A 23,122-nucleotide genomic window follows, 5' to 3' on the forward strand; every position below is an offset into this window, starting at 1 on the left:
AGAGGTAAAAAAACATAAATGAGTTGTCTTTATATCACAAAGTGATCATTAGACAAACTCTGTTTTAATGAAAAAGGCAGGCAAATCAAACCAACCAACCAACACAGCAGCAGTAAATCCCTAAAATCAGCATGAAATAATTAACCCAGAATTTGATTTTACTGACTTAGGAAAGGAACAGTCTTTGAATTAATGTTTTTTTTTTTTTTAAAGGGAGGTTTAAAAAGACAGAAGATTGCACATATTCAACTTTGCACCATAAAAAGGTCAGTGCCTTATTTCTTTATTTTGCCACGCAGCTCTTGGAGCTCAGCTGAACTGCAGCTGAGGGCTAAGCTCTTTGAAAAAGGAGGAGGCTTTGTACTCATAATGCTGCAGCAGTTCTTGCAGGAACAATAAAAACCTGAATAAGATTTCCTGGTGTTCCTGCACTTGAAGGTAGCAGTTTGCTTTGCACAGTTTGGGTGTCCAGAAATTTGGAATTCTTGGGATTTATTATTCCACTGCAACCATCCAAGATTTTCTCCACTGTCACATGGATTAATAGCTAAACCCAAAACCATCCAATAATACCTACATGAGCATCTCAGCATGCTTAGTCAGAGTGAAAACAGAAAGAGAGGACAAAGGTAATAAAAGACAAAGCTAAGAAAATCTAATACACTTTAAGCATAGGAAGGTTCTGTGAATGCTGTGCAACTAAATATTCTTATATCTTGTTTTAGTTTGTTGATTCAGTTAAACAGTCTTTCCCTTACATATTTTTCAGCTTCTGTTTTTAGCCAAAGTACTTAGAGAAAGTACTGCTGAAGGGGATTGTCTTGTATTCCTGGGCTACATTCAGCCCAGATAAGGATCCTATCAAAAAGAAAAGGATGACACAGAAGAGAGGGGAAAAGGGGAAAAAAAAGCATAAGTAAAACTTTTGTAAATACAAGCTTCAAAGAAAAGGAAGGAAAAATGTGAGGAAGAGGAAGGAAAGAGAAAGCTTTTCACATGTGACTGCTCTAAATAAATTATGTCTGCTGCTCAAGGACACAGACCACAGAAAAATTTTTCATCTTCATGACTAAACAATATTTTATAATAAAAGCTTTTCTGAAGATTCCAATAAAACTAGAGCACGGCTTTATTTCCCACAGAACATAGCTTTATTTCCCACTTCTACCAGCCTGCATTGGAAGGGATGCAACGAAAGATGTAGTCCCCATCCCCAGGGCAATGAAAGTCCGAAATTTTGAATCTAAACTTATATAGTCCCCAACAGGTATGAGATAATACAAGAAAAATAAACCCACATGTGTCTGTAGCAATGTGAGTATGAACAGAGGTCTCCTGTAATTCCAGCTAGGAAATGTGGCAATGTTCCCCAGGTGCTCTTTGCAAACCTATGCTGAAGGTTATCAAGGGCCAGTTCACGGAGCTCATGATTCCATAATTCACTTAAAGGCAAAATCCAGGTGCAATCACACTGGCAACTCAAATTGTTTGTGATGCTAGGTGGATCCTGTGTGTATCAAATGGGGGAGTCCTCACGCAGAGGCAGCGAGGGAACGGCTGGGTGGGAGCTCTGACAGGAGGCACGAGCAGCAGACAGAAACAGCAGCCACATGCAGCAGCCAAGCACAGACATCTGTCGGGGCTGTGCCAGCACCAGAGCCAACGCTGTGTTCCACTGGCACCTCTAATGCTGCAGGACAGGCTTTCACATCACAACTCTCACGGAAAACGAAAAGGCAAAAGTGAAAAGAATTTAATGTTGTCACATATTTCTCCAAGGCAAACCAGACTAGAGTCAGAAGAACAACAAAAAAGCCCTCTCCTTAAAAATCCTTCTACTCTTCCTGATTTATCCTGCAGAGGATTCATAATCCTGCGACTGATGAAACCATAGCATGTTACCTTGGTAACTGTAACTCAAATTCAGTCTTTAGAATACACTCAAAGGTCAGACTGCATGAAAAGTTAAGGCTAAGGAAGGTATAATTCACATTGAAAGGCAGAGTACAGCAAAAAAAAGTGCTCCAGTATCTCCAATTACAAAGATTCCAAACAACAAATATAAACATGTTTGAAAAAAGAGAGTAAGATCACACAATGCCATAGTCACTGAGACTGCAAATATCAACCTACTTTAGGAAACTCTGAATATATGTTACAACAATATCTAAATTAATATGAAAATGCTATTGCATCAAAATATTGTCATAATATTTTCTATCATCTAAAATGAACAGATGTGCATTTTTTGAAAGGTCTTTCATTGCTATATGCTACAAAAAACCAGTCAGGTTCACTAAATAAGCAAAAATTTAATCTCATACTTCAAGGCTTATTTGTTATTATTTTGTTCAAAACTCTGCATTCTTTTTCTTACAAAAGCAGCCCAATTTCTCTGAGTATCAACTAAAGCAGTTTCAGACTTAAAGATCAACCTGTGCCATATATTTGCAGTATTAATGAAATACATTATGCTCAAATATGCTCAAATTATGTATAATATATAAGCAAGATGTGGCAAGCTTTTCATTTATGTCACGTTTGTGAATTTTAAGTAGTGCAAAAGTCTGTTATTTTAGAAATGTATCTATGGGCGTACACAGTGTGATTTTGTATCTAGGAAAATGCTGTGAACTCATAATCAGGCTTCAAGTTTAAAATGAAGCAGAATTAAAGCCAAATTTGTAACTGTAAACTTGGAATCTCAACCTCTGTGTAGTTGCTTCACAGTGCAGCCTTAGGGTTTCACGTTAAATTTCAGAGAGGGAGATGCAGAGAAAAACAAACATCTACACCCACACTCTCATAGAGAAGTCAAGCATGAAAAATTCTGGCCCCAAAGTTTTGAAAATCATTAGGGAACCAACTTTGGCACACACCTGGAAAGCTCTTCGGAAAGCTCCATCTTTCAAGTTAGTCCTATAAAAGAAAGCAATTTTAAAACGTCTCCATCTCTATGTGACCTTGAAAGTCCTATAAACTGTCCAAGGCATTCCTAAAACGATGTCTTACTCAAAAAGGACATGAAAACACAGCAGTTTGCCCCACAGATCTCTGCAGCTCTCATGTGAGGGCGTGTTAGAGAACTTTCAGGACAGCTCAACAAAAGCACTGCTCTCACTGAAGGACACCTGTACTTATTCAAGAGAAATAGGGATGGCTCTGAAATGAAGAAAAAAGCAAGGATTTATTCCAGCATCATAGCAGTTGGATATTTTTTGTGTCTTTGGCCCACCAGCTCCAGAAGACAACCTCTCAGCTGGATGAAGCTCATCTAAAATTTTCTAACCATCACTATTATCATTATTGCTAAGCAAGAGCTACCTTTCATTCTACTTGATGACTTGATGGCTGCCTTATTACAGTACTTTAAATGATGCAACTTTGCTTTTTCCTTTTTTGTTTTTGGCTTGTGACCTAAAAGTTGTAACCAATATTTCATTTGCCTGTGCTGGTTAAATCCATAACACGGCGTATAGCAGAGGAGATACTCAGGGGGTTGAAGAGAGTGAAGGAAATTAGGGAAAAGTCTGTAAAAGTCTGTAAAAGGCCCACCATCTAAGGATTCTCCCAAGTTCAAAACTACACCTACCTAGCTGTTGAATATTTGTACTTTCTCTGAGGAAGGCGGGAAAGGTGTAGAAAGCTGTGTTGATATTTTTCACCTGCAAGCCTTCACTAGAGAGCAGAGATTATATCACCCTCCTGTCTAACATTACATGCCTGGTAGACAGAAACTTAGAGAACCAAACAGATAAGGAATAAGCTGCTCTCTGAACAAATCACACAAAATCAAGTCCAACACATCTTGCACTGAAAACAAGGATGCCAGGACTCCAGCATAAACCTCTCACACTGGTAAAATGCAGATGTTACAGCTGCATTAAAAATCAATACTACAACCAGAATTCACAGATCTCACCAGTACTACACAAATGACATAAAACTTTAAAAGTGATTTTAATTCTTGTTGTGTAAGAAATAAATTACAAGTGAGTACTGATAACTTTAAAAGTCTTTATATAAAATGATGTAATTAAATTCCGTGGAGAACATGTAAGGGAAGACACAGGATAAAATGCACAATGAAAAAAAAGAAAATTGAAACTATACAAAACTGTACAAAATAAAGCAGTTGTGTTGGTTTGTTGTTTTGTATGGGGAGTTGATTTATTTAGCCAAAGAGTGGCACAAAGGTTGGCTCTGATGTCCTTCCATTAGGACTACTACCACCATCACTAAGGATCTGTTTCATTTATTGCAACACACTTTCAGACTAGAAAATCCCATTAGACTTATTAAGCAGATATAATCTATGCATCAAGAATGCAAACATGAATCATAGGAGAAGATCAGAAGAAGATCAGAAGATGAGAAGGAGAAGATCAGAAGGTGACAAGGACCCTTGTCACAAAATTTTCTTTACATCATCCCACTGAATTATTCCATTTGACCTTTTGACACAGGCTGACAGGTATATCCAGGTAAACATGAATTTTATCAAATCAGAAAATAAAACTCAGTATATCACCTCAGAAAAGCAGAAGCATTTGCAGGAGAATGACACTGATTCAGAATGTTCACCTTTCCTTACAAATTTTCTATGGGGTAAGACACAGTCCAATTTTTTTTTTCCTCAAAATACTACACGCAAGTAAAATCTAGAGTAAATTAAATTACATCAGCCTACAAAAAGAAAAGACTGTAGTTTCAAAAGGTTTACACTCTAGCACAAACAACTGCACATGGCAAGCAGTCTGAGCACACATTAAAGCTGTACTTTGATAAATAACCTCCCACAAATGTGTAAACCTTGCCATTAGCACTCTCATCAAAGATACTATGGAGTCTTCTCTAGATGACTTTTCTGTAGCTGTGCAAATTTTTCTTTACTCTTGTCAATGACTAAAAAAAAAAAAATTAGGGGAGGTTGCTTACCGCCTGTATGCAACACCTTGCAATCTTCTGCTGAAGGCTCATTTTCACCCTCTTTGATGTTGCTGATGTTGTCCTTTTCAAGCAGCCTGTCCACCATGGCAATAAGGCAGTTCAAACTCTTTGCCACGTTGGCCCAGACCCTGTCCTGAAAAGACCAGAATTATCACTGCATGTTACTGCAGAAAAAAAACCAAAAAGGGACAATAGTAAGTTATTCATGATGTTAGCATACGACTGCTCCTCTCATCCTTCAGCCTATTACCAACCTGAGCCTTTTTCATGGAGATTCTCTTGCAGCGTAAATGAACCCAAACTTTTATGGTTTTAGACACTGTGCACAAGCGCTTCAAACTCGACATAATGCGGACAAAGTTTCAGGTCTAATAGCAAGGAACTGAGCAGCTTGTCTATTTAAATGATACCTTAAGAGTACAGACACACTCAAAGCTTGACAAATGAAACCTTGTGTGGGCCAGTTTTGTCACAGTGTTTAATAACCTCTTTTTGATAATTTAACATATCCTGTATTTTATCACATCAGTTACTCTGCTGAAGAAAATGTTAATTCAAGGACTAAAATGAGAAACTTGCTGTCATGGCATATTTATTAGCTAACACAATTTCAGTTTTGTTCCTCACCTCTCACACAAACTGCAACCGTCACACTTAACTGAGTTTACAATAGGAGAATTAGGGAAGTAATAGAGAGGTACAAAAAGTTCTGTACAAGCAGAGAGGAAAAGAAATCATGTGGAGCATAAGAAAGAGCTGTTATGGATAATCAAAGCTTTTGCACCCACTTTTGCAGCACTGAATAAGAAGGAAGAAACCAAGCCATACAAGTAATGAGGCTGTTCACAAGACAAGCAATCAGACTAAAACCAAACCATAACAAACCCACAGAAACCACCCTTCCCTCTCCAAGTATATGTTTCAATGCTGAGTCATTCTGAAAGTATTGCAGAGCAACCAGAGTTTGCTTGAGGGTTAAAAATGGGAATTTAACATCACTGCTTTGTTTTGTATTTTACAGAGCCAGAAGCATTATGTATTTGTCAGGTCTTCAGGCAGAAAAATGAAGTTGCAAAAATACCAAGAGAGAAGGTTAAAGAAAACTGAGAACTCAGAGAAATAGCATAGTTCCGTTTAAATGGCAACCCTTGGATTTTGAGTGGAGGCAAATCTAGAGCCACTGCTAAGGCAAACATTTATATCTAATGTCGCTTTTCAACTATATGCCTTGCTTCAGCCTGACTAGAGGGATCTTATCTTATGCCCTGCTCCCTCCTCCTGAGGACACAAAAGACTGAGGGCAGGTATAGATTCCTTCAAAAGTTTCCTCCTCTATGCACTTCAAGCAATCCTGAAAAAACATTTACAATATGTGTGAAACTACTGATTTTTACCGCCCACAAGCATAATTCTGGGGAGAAGGATTCTATGAAGAATCCTCCAGAGTATAAGGGAGCTTCAGAGCTTTCAGTCACTGAAGTTGCTGAGGAATATGCAAGTGAGGTTGCTCAGAGAAGTTGGAGCAATCTAATTTCCCTTTTCTTTTGTGTGATGGGGGAACTTAATTCCTGCACAAAAAAAGCATTAAGCTCTTAAAGAGCATCTGGAGTTATTGCACAAGCAACACAAATATGAGCCCTTGTTTCACATCGGAAAGAGCACTTTTTTCAAACCAACTATTAACCCAGCATTGAGATGATTTCTATACAATATTCCCACAAACGTTCCCTGAGGGTTTAGAAGCGAAATTCATAAACATCTGTTGACAGAAAGCTCACTCTTATTATCATGTATCTGGCTTTTTTATATACAAGCAACTGAGAGGGAGCAAGGGCCTGTTTCACAGCCCCTTTTCTCCACACAGGAGGCTCCTGGGATTGTGGGCAGATAGAAAATGTAGAGGCATCTATTTATCATTCATTGAGATGTTATTCTGTCTGCACCAAAGGCAGTCACGTTTATCTAAGAAGGCTGTTGAAATTCTGCAGTTTGGCAGGAACAATTTTCAAGTAAAACTGCAGTTTCCCATCACTGAAAATCAAGTGGCTTCTATGATTCTCCATGAGAAGAAATTAATCCGTTTCTTTGTTGGAGAATTTTGCTCAGACATGGCTTGAAGGAAAAAAGGCCATGAAAATATACAGCTGATTGAAAAGTAAAAGGCAGCTGTAAACAGCAAAGTTCTCAGGCTTGTTTTTAATAACAAGTAAATACCTTGTCCTTGGGTAGTGATGGGAAAGCAGTGACAAACATGGAGGCCTTGAGAACAGTTAATAACAGGATGAGAAACACAAGTTTTGGTCTCAATAACAAACCACAGGTATTGAAAACAAGAGGAGGGGTTGCTGTGTAATCTGTAGCCAATGATGAGCTCGGGTTTTGCAATATGTATGAACTTAATTAACACGGTTATAAAAATGTGCATGTTAGATCAATAAATTGGAGTTCGATGCTGATCAATTAAGATGGGCCGTCTCCCTTCACTTCGTCACTTCTTATTGTCATCTTTTACTACTTCCAGAATATTTTCCTGTAGCCTAGCACTGACCTTTCATCTTCTTAAGCAGATGAAAAGATGGAAAGGCAGGCCTTGGCATCAGTGAAAGCTGGGCACCTCTCCTAGGACAATTAAAAATGAGCCTGTAAAATAATTCTCTTTCATTCATCCAACTGAAAAAATTGTAATTAAGTTCCATCTGATCAGAAAGTATCATTAAAAACTAAGACACCTTCCTCATTTCAGAGAGCAGGAATGGACACTCCTTTCTGTCACTGCACCTGACTGGATGTCTTCCTTCTAAACACTGCCAGCCAGTGGAGTCCCAGAGGCTGTTTCTGTTTTTAAAGGATTCTCAGCCTTTCCGAATTCACCACAGAGCTCCTCAGTCACTTCTTGTCCCTCCATACACACCACTTCAGCTGTGTGCTTTGCTTGTGCCATGTATGGCACAGCATCTGCACGTCCAAGCACTCTGAAGATGCTGTGTCGCCTTCATTTCAGTGGATATTCAGATAATTCCTTTGAAGCCCTAAAGCAGATAGCCTTCCAGAAGTAATGGGTTAAAACATAGAATGAGAAGCATGTAAAGAAGGGCCTGGCACTAGAACACACGGAGAAAGCACAGCACCAGGAAAACAGAGCAATAAATTAGATAAAAGGTAGAGCATCATGACAGGGGAAGAGATAAGTATAGGAGAAACTAATAAGCTAAGCAGGTTTAGAGCCAGCAATGTCAAAACGACCCTATGGGTTTTGCCAAGCCACGGGATCCAAGCCAAATACACCGGGAATTGACCAAATTAGGAAAAGAGTTCAAAAGTTTAAAGAGGAAGACTCATCAGAAAGACCCCGTCTATGATGAAGGCAACAGGAACGACCACCTGAAAATTCCCCAAAAGAGATGTCTCCACCTACGCTCCGCCCACGCTCCGCCTACACCACGCCCCATATGAATATGCATGATTATGTACCTGATCTGATGTAATTCTATACCCAAAATTGTATATAAGACTTGCTTTGCTATGAGAACTCAGAAATCCATTTTGTGATTTCTCCGACGCGTCGCTAATAAAAATACCTCCTGCTTAATTGACTTAAGCTGAGTCTGATTAGGCAGTCACCCTGCCTGTTTGGGGCAAAATTTGGCATCATTTTCTGGCGACCACGAAGGGACGTATGGCACCAGACAGGAGATCCAAGCCTTAAGGGTCCTCTCCCGGGCCCGGGTCTGGGTCTTCTGGGCGCCTCTGACGGCTTTTCGTCGGGAGAAGCTCCTTCCCTGGACCGGTGCTCTCGGATGGACGCTGGCTGCATCTCCTGCTCAATTAAGAGGTATTTGAATTGCCTATTGGCTTTAAGAGGTATTTGAATTGTTTGTTGGTTTTGGGATAAAGCGCTTTGTTTGGAAAACGAGGGTCAGACGTGACCGCTCGCAGGGTAAGCCGGAGGGACGCCTCGGTAAAAATCCCTGATTTTACGGGTTAAAGTCCCGTAAATACGGGTTAAAGTCCCGTAAATAGAGTACAAAAGGAAACGACTAGGTTGTGGTAGAGAAGAGTTGAACTTGGTATCCTTGGTTTGTTTTGCTGTATGGGAGATTGCCTATTGTTCTTTGAGAGCGGGAGAAAGATGTGTTAATTGGTGGTTTTATGTGTTTGTCTTATGTGTCCGCTGTAAAATTTTATAGGGGATGCTTTTATTACTTTCTATGTAAACAGATTGGAAATGTATGTGCATGAACTTGGCAAACTGGTATCTCACGGTCTGCAGGCGACCTCTCGTGGCCCTACCTGGTAAACAGTCCGTTCTGATATAGACCATAAGGCAGGAACTGTTTCATAAAGATGTGTGGGTGAGAGTGAATGAGACGCAGCATCGCTGCGAAGCGAGAGGGAGTCCCGCTCCGCATTTCCTGTTCTTCGCGAGAAGCCAGGTCGGAAACGGACAAAGCGATTGGAAATTGTGTGTATGAAGAGTTAAAATCAATTGACATACATTATTTGCGAAAAGAGACTGTTCCGGTTAAACAGAAAACGCAGACACAGGGAATAGCCATGGGAAGCCAACAGAGTAAAGATATAAATATGAAAACCCCTTTAGGATGTATCTTAAAACACTGGAAGGACCTGGGAGGGATTCCAGGGGGAAACATAAGTAAAAAAACACTTCTTAAGTATTGCACACAATGGTGGCCTCTGTACCGTCTTGATGACGGAGAAAAGTGGCCACCAGAGGGGACAACTAACTATAATACCATTTTACAACTTATGCTCTTCCTCCGACGGCTCAATAAATGGGATGAGGTAATATACGCAGACATGTTTTTCACCCTAAGGAATAAACCTGAGTGGCAAAAGGGATGTGGAATTAATGTAGCCCCTCAGGACCCCCTAGTATTGGCTTTGGAAAGAGATAAGAAAGGTCCGAAGTCAAAGGACCGTTGCTGTGATGCATGCAGTATTGGACAGCAGTGTCTCAAGTTAACAAGGAGGGATAGTGGAAAGGAGAGCGAAATAAGCTTGTGGGAATACCATCCATTCGCTCCAGGGCGGGAAGGACCCCTTCCCGGACCAAAAGAGGAACAAGGGGATCCTAGCCCATTAAAGGAATTGGAGCAGTGGTGGAAATCTAAGTTTGGATGCAGTCCTCAGAAACTAGACAACGGCTGGGAGGAGGGTAGCCCATCAAAATCGGGGATTAGCGAGGGAAAGGGCAGCCCTCAGGAACTAGGTAGCCCACAGGGGTCGGGGAGCTATGTTGACAGCCCACCCAGACTGGAGCTCGAAAGGGAAGAAGGCAGTCCATTGGGAGAAGAGAGCCGGGGGGAGACACGCAGCCCGCCCAAGCTTAGTCCATACGGGGATAGTAACACATCCAGAAATGGGGGTGACTGTAGAATGGAAACTAACACACCAAGGACTGGTGTTTGCAGAATGGAAACCAGCACACCAAAGGCTGGGGACAAGAGCGACTCATGGGGGGGCGACGTCCCTGAATTAAAATATAAGGGGAGTGGTAATGTGACATGCGAAAAGGAGACAGAGAACAACTCGCAGAGATTGAGTATAATAATACAGATAAAGGATAAAAGAGATGGGAAAGCAGCAGAGGATGAGAGGGGTAGTAGCCCGGGGCAGGATAAGGGTCGACAGATATTAGGGGGACGACAGACCCAGGACGGGAGTCGGACGGACTGTGTAATAGAGATAGGAGGTGAAAATGAGGAACTGGACATAGAGGCACAGGAAGAGAACCCCGGGGCAAGGACCAGTCACTCGCATTATACCAGATCTGTGGCACGAGGGGAAACAAAGCAAAGAGAGGAGGGGAACCATACGATAGCTCCTCTCCGACAAATTATGCCAATGGTAGGGGAAAAGACTAGAGTAAAGGTGCCGTTCTCGACAAGTGATTTGAACAATTGGAGGGATGAAGCAAAAAATTTTAGGAGAAATCCGGAGGGAGTAGCAAAGAGATTTGAATTAATGGCGAAGAATTTAGATATTGATTGGGAGGATATAGAAGTGATGCTGTCGGAGCTGACAGATACAGAAAGGGGGCTTGTGTTGGAAACAGGGAGACAACATGCTCAAGTGTTACCGGGGAGAATAGAAGATAATTTTCCCAGCAGTAAACCAGAATGGGACCCAGGTAACGCGGATCATTATCAACGGTTGGTGCAGTATAGGAAACTGATAGCGATGGGCTTGCGTAATGCAATCCCTAAGGCTATCAACTGGTCAGTGCTATATAACATCAGGCAGGGAAAGGATGAGACCCCATCGGAGTTCTTGGACAGACTCAGGGCGGCAATGAGACAATACACACCCCTAGACCCGGCAACAGAAGAAGGGAAACAGCACCTGCTAGGGTTAATGATGGGACAGAGTAACCCAGACATCAGGAAGAAGTTACAAAAGCTTGAGCACCCAGCAAACAAAAACCTAGAGACACTGCTAAATGAGGCATGGAAGGTATATAATAATAGAGAAGCAGAAGAGAAGAAAAAGGAAGACAGGAGGATAGCCCGAGTGGTGGCTGTAGCAGTGGCAGCTCAAAAGACAGGTTACCCGGAACCTGGAACTCGAGGAAGGGGTAGAGGCAACCCAATGGGAAGGGGAGGGAGACTCCAGCCCCACCCCACTAGGGTAGGGCCAAATCAATGTGCGCACTGCCTACAGATGGGGCACTGGAGGCGAGAATGTCCCCAACTGAGGGAAAGATTTATGGCCACTACCACCACCACACATCAGGATAGTGAATGACGGGGACCGGTGGGCCGTACCCTAGCAGACCCACTGGTTAAAATGGAGCTAGGGGAAGGTAAAAAGGAATTGCGATTTTTAATTGATACGGGAGCAACTTTTTCGGTTTTAAATCAGGAATTGGTACCTAAAAGTGATGAATTTGTACAAGTTGTGGGAGCAACAGGCCAACCAGAAAAAGCTTACTTTTTGAAACCCATTAAATACAAAATTGGGAAACAAATGGGAATACATCAGTTCCTGTATTTACCAAATTCGCCAAAGCCCTTATTGGGAAGAGACCTATTGGAAAACCTGGGAGCCATAATAAAGTTCAACAAGGACAAATTGGAATTTCAAGTAAACGATGAACAACTGATTACAGCCCTAAGCCTAACAATCAGTTGTGTGGAACCCAAACCTGAGAACCACAATTTCGAGCAAATCCTGAGCAAGACTTATCCATTGGTATGGGCTACAGATATACCTGGAAAATCAAAACGAGCGACACCGATTGTTGTCGAACTTAAGGTCGGGGCAAGACCGGTGGTAAGAAAACAATACCCTCTGAGGATAGAAGACAGAAAGGGAATTGAGCCCATAATCAAAAGGTTTTTAGAACTAGGGTTATTGGTAGAATGTGAATCGGACTTTAATACACCGATCTTGCCAGTAAAGAAACCTAATGGAACGTATAGGCTCGTTCAGGATCTGAGGGCAGTAAACGAAATAACCAAGACATTACACCCGGTGGTTGCTAATCCATATACGCTTTTAACTAGGCTAAAGGATAGCCTGGCCTGGTTCACCGTATTAGATTTGAAAGACGCATTCTTCTGCCTTCCCTTAGCCCCCGAGAGTCAAAGGATTTTTGCCTTTGAGTGGGAATCAGTAGATAGGGGGAGAAAGACCCAACTTACCTGGACACGGTTGCCCCAAGGCTGGTCTAACTCGCCCACGATCTTTGGGAATCAGTTAGCCAAAGAATTAGAACAATGGGAAGGGCCGCCGGGAGATGGCGCTCTCCTGCAGTACGTAGACAACCTCCTAATAGCGACAGTGACGGAGGAAGAATGCATTGAATGGACTATTTCCTTGTTGAATTTCCTGGGTTTAAGTGGATATCGAGTCTCTCAACAGAAAGCACAACTGGTGCAAAAGGAAGTGGTGTACTTGGGATACGAAATCTCCAGAGGACAGCGATCCCTGGGAGCAGCCAAGAAAGAGGCCATCTGCCAGATGCCCAAACCAGAGACGGTGAGAGACCTGCGCGCCTTTCTGGGGATGACAGGTTGGTGTCGGCTATAGATCTACCAGTATGGGATACTCGCTAAACCATTGTATGATTTGCTAAAAGAAACCAAGAATGTCCTAGTTTGGACTCCCGAGGCGGAAGGGGCCTTTAAGAGGCTGAAGCGGGAGCTGATGAGAGCACCAGCCTTAGGTCTCCCAGATGTGTCAAAACCATTCTGGCTATTTTCCCATGAGCGGCAAGGGATGGCCCTAGGAGTACTGGCACAGCAGTTGAGACCACACAAGAGAGCTGTGGCCTACTTCTCCAAGCGATTGGATGAAGTAAGTAAAGGATGGCCAGGCTGTCTGAGGGCAGTGGCCGCAGTAATAATTAACATAGAAGAGGCCAGGAAGTTTACGCTGGGCCAAAAGGTGACTGTGTTAGTATCCCACACTGTGTCAGCTGTGCTGGAACAGAAAGGCAACCATTGGTTGTCGCCTTCCAGATTTTTAAAGTACCAGGCCATCCTGGCTGAATCAGATGATGTAACCATTCAGGTAACTAATATTGTGAACCCAGCTTCATTCTTAGAAGGAAGAGCTCCAGCAGAACCCATCGAACATGACTGCCTGGAAACAATTGAAGCCGTCTACTCCAGTCGCCCAGATCTCAAAGAAGAGCCGTTCGAAGGCGCGGACAACTGGTTTTCGGATGGCAGCAGCTTCGTGAGGCAAGGAGTAAGAATGGCTGGCTATGCAGTCACCACTACAGAGAGGGTAATTGAGTCAAACCCCCTGCCTGCAGGGACTTCATCTCAAAAAGCAGAGCTGATAGCCCTGACCCGAGCCCTGGAATTAGCAGAGAACATGCAAATTAATATATGGACAGACTCTAAATATGCCTTTTCTGTCGTACATGCTCATGGAGCCATCTGGAAAGAAAGAGGACTGTTGACTACACAAGGAAAAACAGTCAAACATGCAGGAGAGGTTCTGCGACTGCTGGAGGCGGTCCAACTCCCAACACAGGTGGCCATAATGCATTGCAAGGGGCATTTGAAAGGCAATACTATTCCAGAAATAGGGAACAGGAAGGCAGATACAGAAGCTAAATTGGTGGCCATAAGAAATAAGAAAGCGGAAATAGCGGCCCTAATACCAGGGGAGCTGGATATCAATATCCAGCCAGATTACCAAGAATCAGATCATAAGTGGATTCAAAGGAATAAGGGCAAAATACTAGAAAATGGTTGGGGTCGATTAGAAACAGGACAGTTAGTGATACCAGGAAACGTGATGTGGCAGTTTGTGAAGGCAGAACATGAGAAGGCCCATTGGGGCCTAGATTCGCTTTACCAATATTTGCAGACCAGAATAGCAGGACCAAAATTATTTACTACTATAAAACACGTTACGTCCCAGTGTGAACGGTGTCTGAAGAACAACCCAAACACAGGAACCAAAGTACACCTAGGAGCTATAAACCGAGGTAAATTCCCAGGTGAGATATGGCAAATTGATTTTTCTGAACTCCCAAGAAAAGGGGGGGTTTCGGTACCTGTTGGTATTAACTGACACATTTTCTGGGTGGCCTGAAGCATTCCCCTGTAGGACAAATAAGGAAAGAGAGGTAACTAGAGTACTATTGAATGAAATTATTCCACGGTTTGGGGTACCGAAGAGCATTTCTTCAGATAGAGGTACACATTTCTGTGCAAAAGTAGTGAAAGCAATAAGCAAAGCATTACAAATCAATTGGCAATTGCACACGCCCTACCGTCCACAGGCCAGTGGGCAAGTGGAAAAGATGAATCATCTTATCAAACAGCAAATTGCTAAAATATGCCAAGAGACTAATTTGCAGTGGTATCAAGCTTTGCCTATTGCTCTGCTGAGACTGAGAGTCAAGCCAAGATCGAAGGAAAAGTTAAGTCCTTTTGAAATTCTATATGGTAGACCTTATGCTATGCAATCTGTAAATGGGGATGTCATAGACCAGATTGGTAATCAATACATTTACGATTATGTAATTGCGGTGGGGAAACAGTTTGATAAGAATGCTGCTGTGATGATAGAGCACCAACCTAAGCAACCGGATTACAAATTGCATCCGTTTAACCCCGGGGATTGGGTGTATGTTAAGAATCTTTCAGGAAAACCCCTACAAGAAAAGTGGGAGGGACCTTTCCAAGTGCTGCTGACTACCTTCACCGCGGTTCGGATCAAGGAACGACCTACGTGGATCCACTATTCACGGGTCAAGAGAGCTCCGGAAAACCAACAAGAGGACATTAAACCTGCCCTATATGTACAGACTTCTGAGTCAGCTGTCTCCGCAGGATCACGTGAGAATCCAACATAAACTAACATTGACTTTGCCAAAACCTTTATCTCTCATAGCAGAATTTAATGCCGAAGCTAGAGCTGCATTGCGTAGCACGCCAATACAGTGGATAGGGTGGGTCGAAACGTACAGTCAACAAGGACCTGACCCACAGGACCCTATTCACGATCGGCCGTGCTTTGGGTGTGGGGAAAGAAATTGTGTGGGACTAATTGGATTTCTTTGTGGAGGTTGCGATAGAAAATTTTGGAACGTACAAAGTTGTTTACTGGACCTCCAATGTTATGAGTGTACCTGCAAAGAAGCAAGGGAAAATGACGACTATTTGGCCTTAGAGAAATTCGCCAACAGACCCATTTTAGAGGCTAAGGAATTGTTTGAAGCTCCTGAACAAATTGTATTAGGGTGGTGCCATTGGAAAGTACACCGCTGGTTACAATATTGTTTGAAACTTAGTCGTTCTAAGGTTTTATCGACCCGTTGCTATTCTTCTGTCCCACGACATCCACTAACAAGTGACCAAATTGGACCCTTTAAAAAACAAAGAGATTTAGACACTGAACTAGAAAAGGCTATTTTACGAGTAGAACAAATTCACATCAAGCAACGAGAACGCCAAAAGAAACAAAATTGACAGCCAGACACTATGACCCCGACTCCACCCCAAACCTTTACAACTCTGATCATTGGACTCTCGATAAGTATAGCTCTTCCCCAAGACTCTTCCCCAATAGACCCATGGTCTCATGCACATCAGTGTATCCACCCGGAATTAGGAATGAGCGGACCCTACTTCGAGGTTTATGCCTTACGTAACAATCAGCCATATGCAAGTAAAGTATGGCATCAGCCCTCCATGATAGCATACAAGGGAGACCAAATCCAAATTAGGTGTCGAGAGCTTGACCCAACAGGAGAAAGAGGAGGAAAAACAAGGCGGCTGATATTAACAATTCAACCCTCGATGCCAGCCTCTAAACAAAACTTAATTACCTTTAGTCTAGTGAAAATGGGCAAACCCATTGCCTGGACTCAACAAAAGGGCCCAATTTCATGTCAGTGGAGCGACTTCAGGGAAGATCCACCTGGATCACAACCCCGAAACTCGGTGATTTATAGAGCATCTAGTGGTCCTGAGGGAGGAGAAGCACTGTGTGAGATGGTATTTAGATTGGATCAGTCAATGACGTTCACATGTGAAAGGGAGTTAAAAACACTGGGACAGGGTTTTAGCTCCCTCGGGCGTGTTTTCGGGCGTGCTGCCGAATATAGGATACAATTACCAGAAGATGTGATCCCATTGTATCCAGATCTAGACTTGCCTCAAGAAACCACCCTACCAGTGGAGTGTAAAGCAGTACACAACCTAACCTTTATAGGGCCTCAGGTGATAAGAAAATCTAACGAACTAAAATTATTGTTGGACCCCACTTATTCCCTGAAAAAGGTGCAAATGAACATTCACACCGATATTACTTATTTGCAAAAGGATTGTCGACCATTTATACAGCAAAGCCTTAAGGGATGGAATGCATGGCTAGCGACAAGGTCTCATCACAGAAAAACAAAAAGAGATTTAAGTGGGTGGATTGGCACCGGATTTGGCATAGTAAACACAATAGATCAAGAGGTATTAGTAAACAAATTAAGTACCGTCACATCGAGCTTAGGAAAGCTTAAGGTGCCTCTCAGTACATCCATGCTTACATTAGCCGAAACACAATCGCTAGTGGTGAAATTACTAGCCATGGTAGCAAACCATACTGCAGAAGATTTTGTAAAGCTCACTGACTACACAGGGGAACTCAGCAGAGACGTTGCACTCGCTATCCAATGCTCTCAGACGCAACAATGGGTACAATCAGTAGCGGCAGGAATAATGAGAGAAGGAACGTCAGGTATATTACCTCAAGAAATAAGGGAAACAATATTAAAGGACAATCACACTACACAATTTGAGAGGGACCATCAGGCTTGGTGGCAACTAGTGAACTTCACCTATGAGCCTCAACAAGAACACATTGAAGCTTATGTCCTCACCATTAGTGCGGCAGAGGAAAGAGCTATCTTTCCCATCCTCACTCTAGGGACAACACACCAAAAAGTCGTTGTTAGGCCAATAAACCATAACGTCTGGGCCAGTTATGATTACACCAAAAACAGGTGGCAATCGGTTAGCACGGAAGCATGTATCCCTAGAGGACAATTAGGCTATGTTTGCGAAAATGCTGTGGTAGAAGCCGAAGATTTATGCTTAGATGCTGAAAACAGTGTATGTACCTTAGAAATGCTTCCGCATGATAAAACACAATCACAAGTTTACTATATAGGAAATGGGTGTGCTTGCGTAAGGACAGCTTGTGACAACGTCACTATAGATAATTGCCTAGAAGAGACTAACAATACTAACTTTTGTGTATGCAACTTTACCAAGATCATAGGTTGTGATTTTCATTACACTGTCCCAATAACTACCCAACAGCTAATTAACACAAATTTCAACCTATATCAAGAGATACCGAAATTACAAATAGGGATGGACGTCAAAATCCTCAAAGCAATGCTTGCACACCCTGAAGTAAAGAAATTGGTGCAAAAGGTGAATCAAACAACTAAACGAATGGTATGGCAGATAGAACACAATTCAGAAAAGATAAAGAATGTCCTGACCGAAATAGAACAAGTAGGCCAGCATCACTGGTGGGACATCCTTACAGGATACTCCCCAACAGCTACACAGGTCTTCCATTACCTGGTGCACCCAATGCTAGTAGTAATTGTAGCTTTGTTATTACTAACTCTTACAAACATCTGTTTGTGGTGGAAATTAAGGGGCATAATGAAGAGGACCCAAATGATTTGGGCAATGGTACGAGCCTATCAGCGTCCTGTGGGACCAGAACTTGACGAAAGAATTCGTAAGTTACTAGAAGAAGGGGGGAAATGAAGCCCTAAAGCAGATAGCCTTCCAGAAGTAATGGGTTAAAACATAGAATGAGAAGCATGTAAAGAAGGGCCTGGCACTAGAACACACGGAGAAAGCACAGCACCAGGAAAACAGAGCAATAAATTAGATAAAAGGTAGAGCATCATGACAGGGGAAGAGATAAGTATAGGAGAAACTAATAAGCTAAGCAGGTTTAGAGCCAGCAATGTCAAAACGACCCTATGGGTTTTGCCAAGCCACGGGATCCAAGCCAAATACACCGGGAATTGACCAAATTAGGAAAAGAGTTCAAAAGTTTAAAGAGGAAGACTCATCAGAAAGACCCCGTCTATGATGAAGGCAACAGGAACGACCACCTGAAAATTCCCCAAAAGAGATGTCTCCACCTACGCTCCGTCCACGCTCCGCCTACACCACGCCCCATATGAATATGCATGATTATGTACCTGATCTGATGTAATTCTATACCCAAAATTGTATATAAGACTTGCTTTGCTATGAGAACTCAGAAATCCATTTTGTGATTTCTCCGACGCGTCGCTAATAAAAATACCTCCTGCTTAATTGACTTAAGCTGAGTCTGATTAGGCAGTCACCCTGCCTGTTTGGGGCAAAATTTGGCATCACCTTAAGGCCTTTTTGAGCTCTGCTCAGAGATTAACACCCTCGTGGGCTGCTTCAAGGGTCAGCTTAAAGAGTTGTTTAAGGATGTAGATTTCAGGCAAAACTAAAGTTCCAACTGCAAAATGTAACACTAGTACTTATAATAGTACTTATAACACTTAGTACTGATAATAGTGAGGAAAAAACCTACAACAGCAAAGGAGGATAGAGCATTGTGCATACAAAGCAACATATATTAAAGTTTTTCCCTTTATAGTTGTGTTTCACAGTGGATTAAGTGTTTTTTCAAATTTTACATGCCTTTATTCTTTCTCTTTCCATCGTGCTAATCACAATTTGATTATTAAAACTCATATCACCTCTACTGACAGAAATAACTGAAAAGTTTAACCATTCAAATCCAGAAAAAATCACAAAATTTCTCCAAAATTTATACTGTCTCAAGTTTGACAATGACTCTGACTCAGCTCAATTCAGAAAACAGTGAAAGATACATTTAATTTGAATCAAGATTACTAATTCAGCAGAAAAAAATGAATGCTGTTTAAAATTACCCACTTATGCAGTTTAATAGGTGAGGACCAAGCACCTGGCGGCTTTTAGTTATGAATTACAGCAAAGCTATCTTCTCTTCAGAGATGCTGAACTGCAGTACTAAATTAAAATGCAGCTTTCACAAATGCCACTTTTTCCAGTGCAAAATTTATCTCTTTTACAAAAACTATTGTGTTATTTATATCTCTAAATGTTTCAACAGCTAAAAACAAACATTTTGGCTTTAGTTCAAGCAAAGAGCACCATTCCAGCCCCTCAGGTTGTTGAGAAAACAAGAAAAAGTGAATTAAAGGCTCTAAAACTGGAGGACAAATGAAATAATGAGTTATTTATTGTTTAAATCTCACGAATACTTAATGCATGGGGCTGGAAATAATTGCCTTTCTTCTAGAAGAAATATATTCTTCTTCCTTTATTTTTGGTGTGGAAAAAATTACAGGTTAGGTGGAATACCATAGCTCACACAAGTTATTAATTATTTACAATAGAGATGAATATGCTGACATCCTTTACGTCTATGAGAATACAGTGATGAACTCAAAGCATGAGCCTGGACTGAATAAAAATAGCTTGAGTACGTATGAAATAAAGTAACAGACCTATTAAAGAAGACATCCACCAAAATAATTGATTTATAACATTTCAGCCATATAAATAATACATATCTTTGAAAGATATGCTAAGAATGTTAAAATCCAAACACTGTATTTAATTCTTTTACAGAACCTCAGACAGTTTCTAAGAACAGAGTCTAGGGGCAATGGGCTGAGGGTTAATTCAGTGTATTTAAAATGATTACAGCCTGAGGGCTGGAGAGGGGTGTTGCAGGGGGTGGGGAACAAAAAAACCATTTCCCTGTGAACAGCATATACTGTTCCAGTCCTTAAATCTGCCCAACTAGCAAAACCAACCCAAGTAAGAACAAAGACTATTCTTGTGTCTGGGCAAGAATACACTCAACACCTTCACTGTTCTATGCACAACTAGGCAGTCTCAGAGCAGCACACTGTACTTAGGCAAAGCCTTGCAATTTAGCTTCAAAATCTGCATATCTGCGATGCATCTGAGAAGCACAATTTTACAGTTTTGCACCCCTTTGCCCCCTGCAACGGCATGTGACAAGGACACTGAGGGCTTGAGGTGGCTTATGCTAATTTGTAGGGTTTCACTGGCCAAGGGTTTCTGTCCACTTACCCACTCCTCCTCATCATACTCAGAATGATGGGGTATGGAGTCCTGCCTTTTGACGTGAGCAGGATGGTCCTGGTGCTGTGCATCAGCCCCTTCCTCTGCACTGCTCCTGGGCACAGCTGGTTTCTTGAGCACACAGCCAGGCCGGGCTGTGTACAGCGCTAGAAGGGCACTTCTCACCAGCTGGTCCTTGAACGTGTGCACAAATAACTCCGTCTAGGGAAAAAACCAAACCAATGGAAAGGTTAGAGCAAAGAATGTGGTATGGCAGCAAAGCTGTGTAACACTGAATTATCCTTAGGCAGAGCGGCTATTTGTTTCAGGCCTGCCTGGGAGGCAGAAAACAAAGTAGGCCAACAAATAATGAGGAAAATTTCAAGAGTTTTAGAGATCACATTCTACAATCCCAGTGTTCTAAGCATTAACACAGGAGCACATTATCTGTCAGAGATCACAATCTTTTCACATTTTATTTGAATTCCAAATTTCACCTCAGAGGCAAGCCTCAACAAGAACCACTTCCAAGAGTAACCAACCACAGCACAATGATTTCTGAATAAGTGTAAGATAAAACACAATTAACCAGTTCAATAATCTCTCTAAATAAAACCCACCACTCTACAATGCTGAAATAGCAGTATCTGCAAAAGCAGTATTTCCACAGATAAATTTTACTACTGGTAGGTGTCAACCCAGATATCATGGTAGGTGACACCTGATTTCAAGCTTGATTTTTTTGTATATTTTAAAGAAAGGAAACTCTGAAGTTGTCTTCTCGGGTCTTCTGAAGATGCTATTCAATCTCTGCATCATTTTTCTATGTTGACTGTTACAGCTGGCATTTTACCGTATTTTTTAAATCCTTCAACCTCCCTGCATTATTCATCTCCCTTCCACCTCAACAAGGAAAGTATGCCTTTGTGCAGACAATCTTAATTAAACAGGGATGTGGGAAGGTATGTAGATAAGAGTCAGAGGATCCAGCCTCAACCAGCAGGAAATGCCAAAAATGAGGGCTGCCCAGCCAAGCTCTCTTCAGCCCTTATGTGCTGCTTATGCAAAAACTGGAGGGAAAAGTAGCCAAAAAAACCCCAAAACAAACAAGTGCCAAGTGCCAGCACCTCCCTGGAACTCCTGAGAAGATTCCTGGAAGTCTTTTCTCCCAGTTTCTGCATTTCTTATCCTATCCCTTTCTTCATGCTACCTGTTCCTCTTTTGCACCCACTCCTACTCAACTTCTTTTTCTTGCCTTCCTGTCTCAAGACCCTCTCAAAAGTTTACAGATATTTAAGACAGAAAGGCTCTAAAAAATTAATGGTTTTCTTAAGGCTCCAGCTGCTAGGTGAGGTACTTAAATGAGAAGTTTCTGCCTTTCCCATTTTCATTATGTTTACCAAAAAAATGCTTTCTGAATTGTTTCACATGGACGGGCTGAAAATTTTACTCCAAATAAATCTCTACAGTTCTAAAAATAAGAACTGCAGGAACATCTAAGAAAAATTATTGATTTTTTAAAACCAAAATCAGACCTGACTTGGGATTCTTTAGACTTGGCAACGCTACTCATCTCCCTGGCGATATTACCAGACCCATTCCTTCTCCTCATTACCAACTTGGTGCCTGAGGGAAAGGCCATTTTTTAACAGTTTTCTCAGGACTGTCTCCTCGTTGTCCTGAATTGCTCTGCAGGACAATTGCAGTTTTCTACATTTCCAACCCAGATGGTGCATGCCTGGAGAATGACTTAGTCTCTGGGGAATAGTGCTATCACACCCCACCATTCTTTGCCTTACCATGGCACAATGAGATTTGAGGGGTTGTGTGGTAACAGCAAAGCTCCTCTTCAACACTTCTACAGTTCCATAGCAAGAGAGTTGAAACTCCATTACTTGTCTACCCTTAAAAACAGCAATATAATGGTTTTGCTGAGGTTTAATATCTACCTTCCCCACAATGTCTGTTTGAGAAAATTTCACGTTTCTGGTTCAGAATAACGCTCAAAAAAACTTTACATTTCAAAAAATTAGGAGAATTGGATAGCTTGATGTAAATAATGCCCACTAGGACTGCAAAGTTTAAGTAATATAATTGAATAGAAATATTTTATAGGGAAATTTAGTTTTTAAAAGAAAATCAGTACAGAAGTGCGACTCCATTTTTCATGCAGCAACTCAAATAATTCTGTAATTAAATTCCATTCAGAGATCCCATTGGTTTTACAGCAGTCTATGTTTTAACTTCACTTTCTAACAGCTCAGTACAGCTAAATTTGCAGAACATCACTATTTATGAAACTGCACTGAAATCACAAAACCAGTCTATACAAAGAAATAAAAACTCTGCAAATTCTTTCAGATACTCTACTAAAGAGTATTTCTGCAAACAAAGATAGGCATAGCTGGAAAATTAATTTATCAAGCCTGCTGCAAGCTGCAAATGCTGATACACTTGTCGATAGCTAAAGGCTTCCTTAATCAACTAACAAAAAGGGATGATAAAAGGTTAGTCTCAGGAAAACACTACAGGAAACTGTA

At 41.6% G+C, this 23,122-nt stretch overlaps 1 protein-coding gene across 1 annotated transcript in view; it reads right to left on the reverse strand.

Moving 5' to 3' along the window:
- The window catches only part of LOC128949966 (inositol polyphosphate 4-phosphatase type II-like), a gene marked incomplete at its 5' end in the record, with an annotated part of 99,435 nt that overhangs the window by 40,018 nt on the left and 36,295 nt on the right, over nt 1-23,122 (reverse strand). The window contains 2 exons of the mRNA XM_054294858.1: nt 4,939-5,083; nt 20,592-20,804. Coding sequence (XP_054150833.1) covers nt 4,939-5,083; nt 20,592-20,804 — 358 coding nt within the window. The remainder of the gene's footprint in view (nt 1-4,938; nt 5,084-20,591; nt 20,805-23,122) is intronic.

Source organism: Melozone crissalis, unplaced genomic scaffold (genome assembly GCF_028551555.1).
Source record: "Melozone crissalis strain CALT ecotype California unplaced genomic scaffold, PUWL_Pcris_2 ptg000357l_1, whole genome shotgun sequence".
Classification (NCBI taxonomy): Eukaryota; Metazoa; Chordata; class Aves; order Passeriformes; family Passerellidae; genus Melozone; species Melozone crissalis.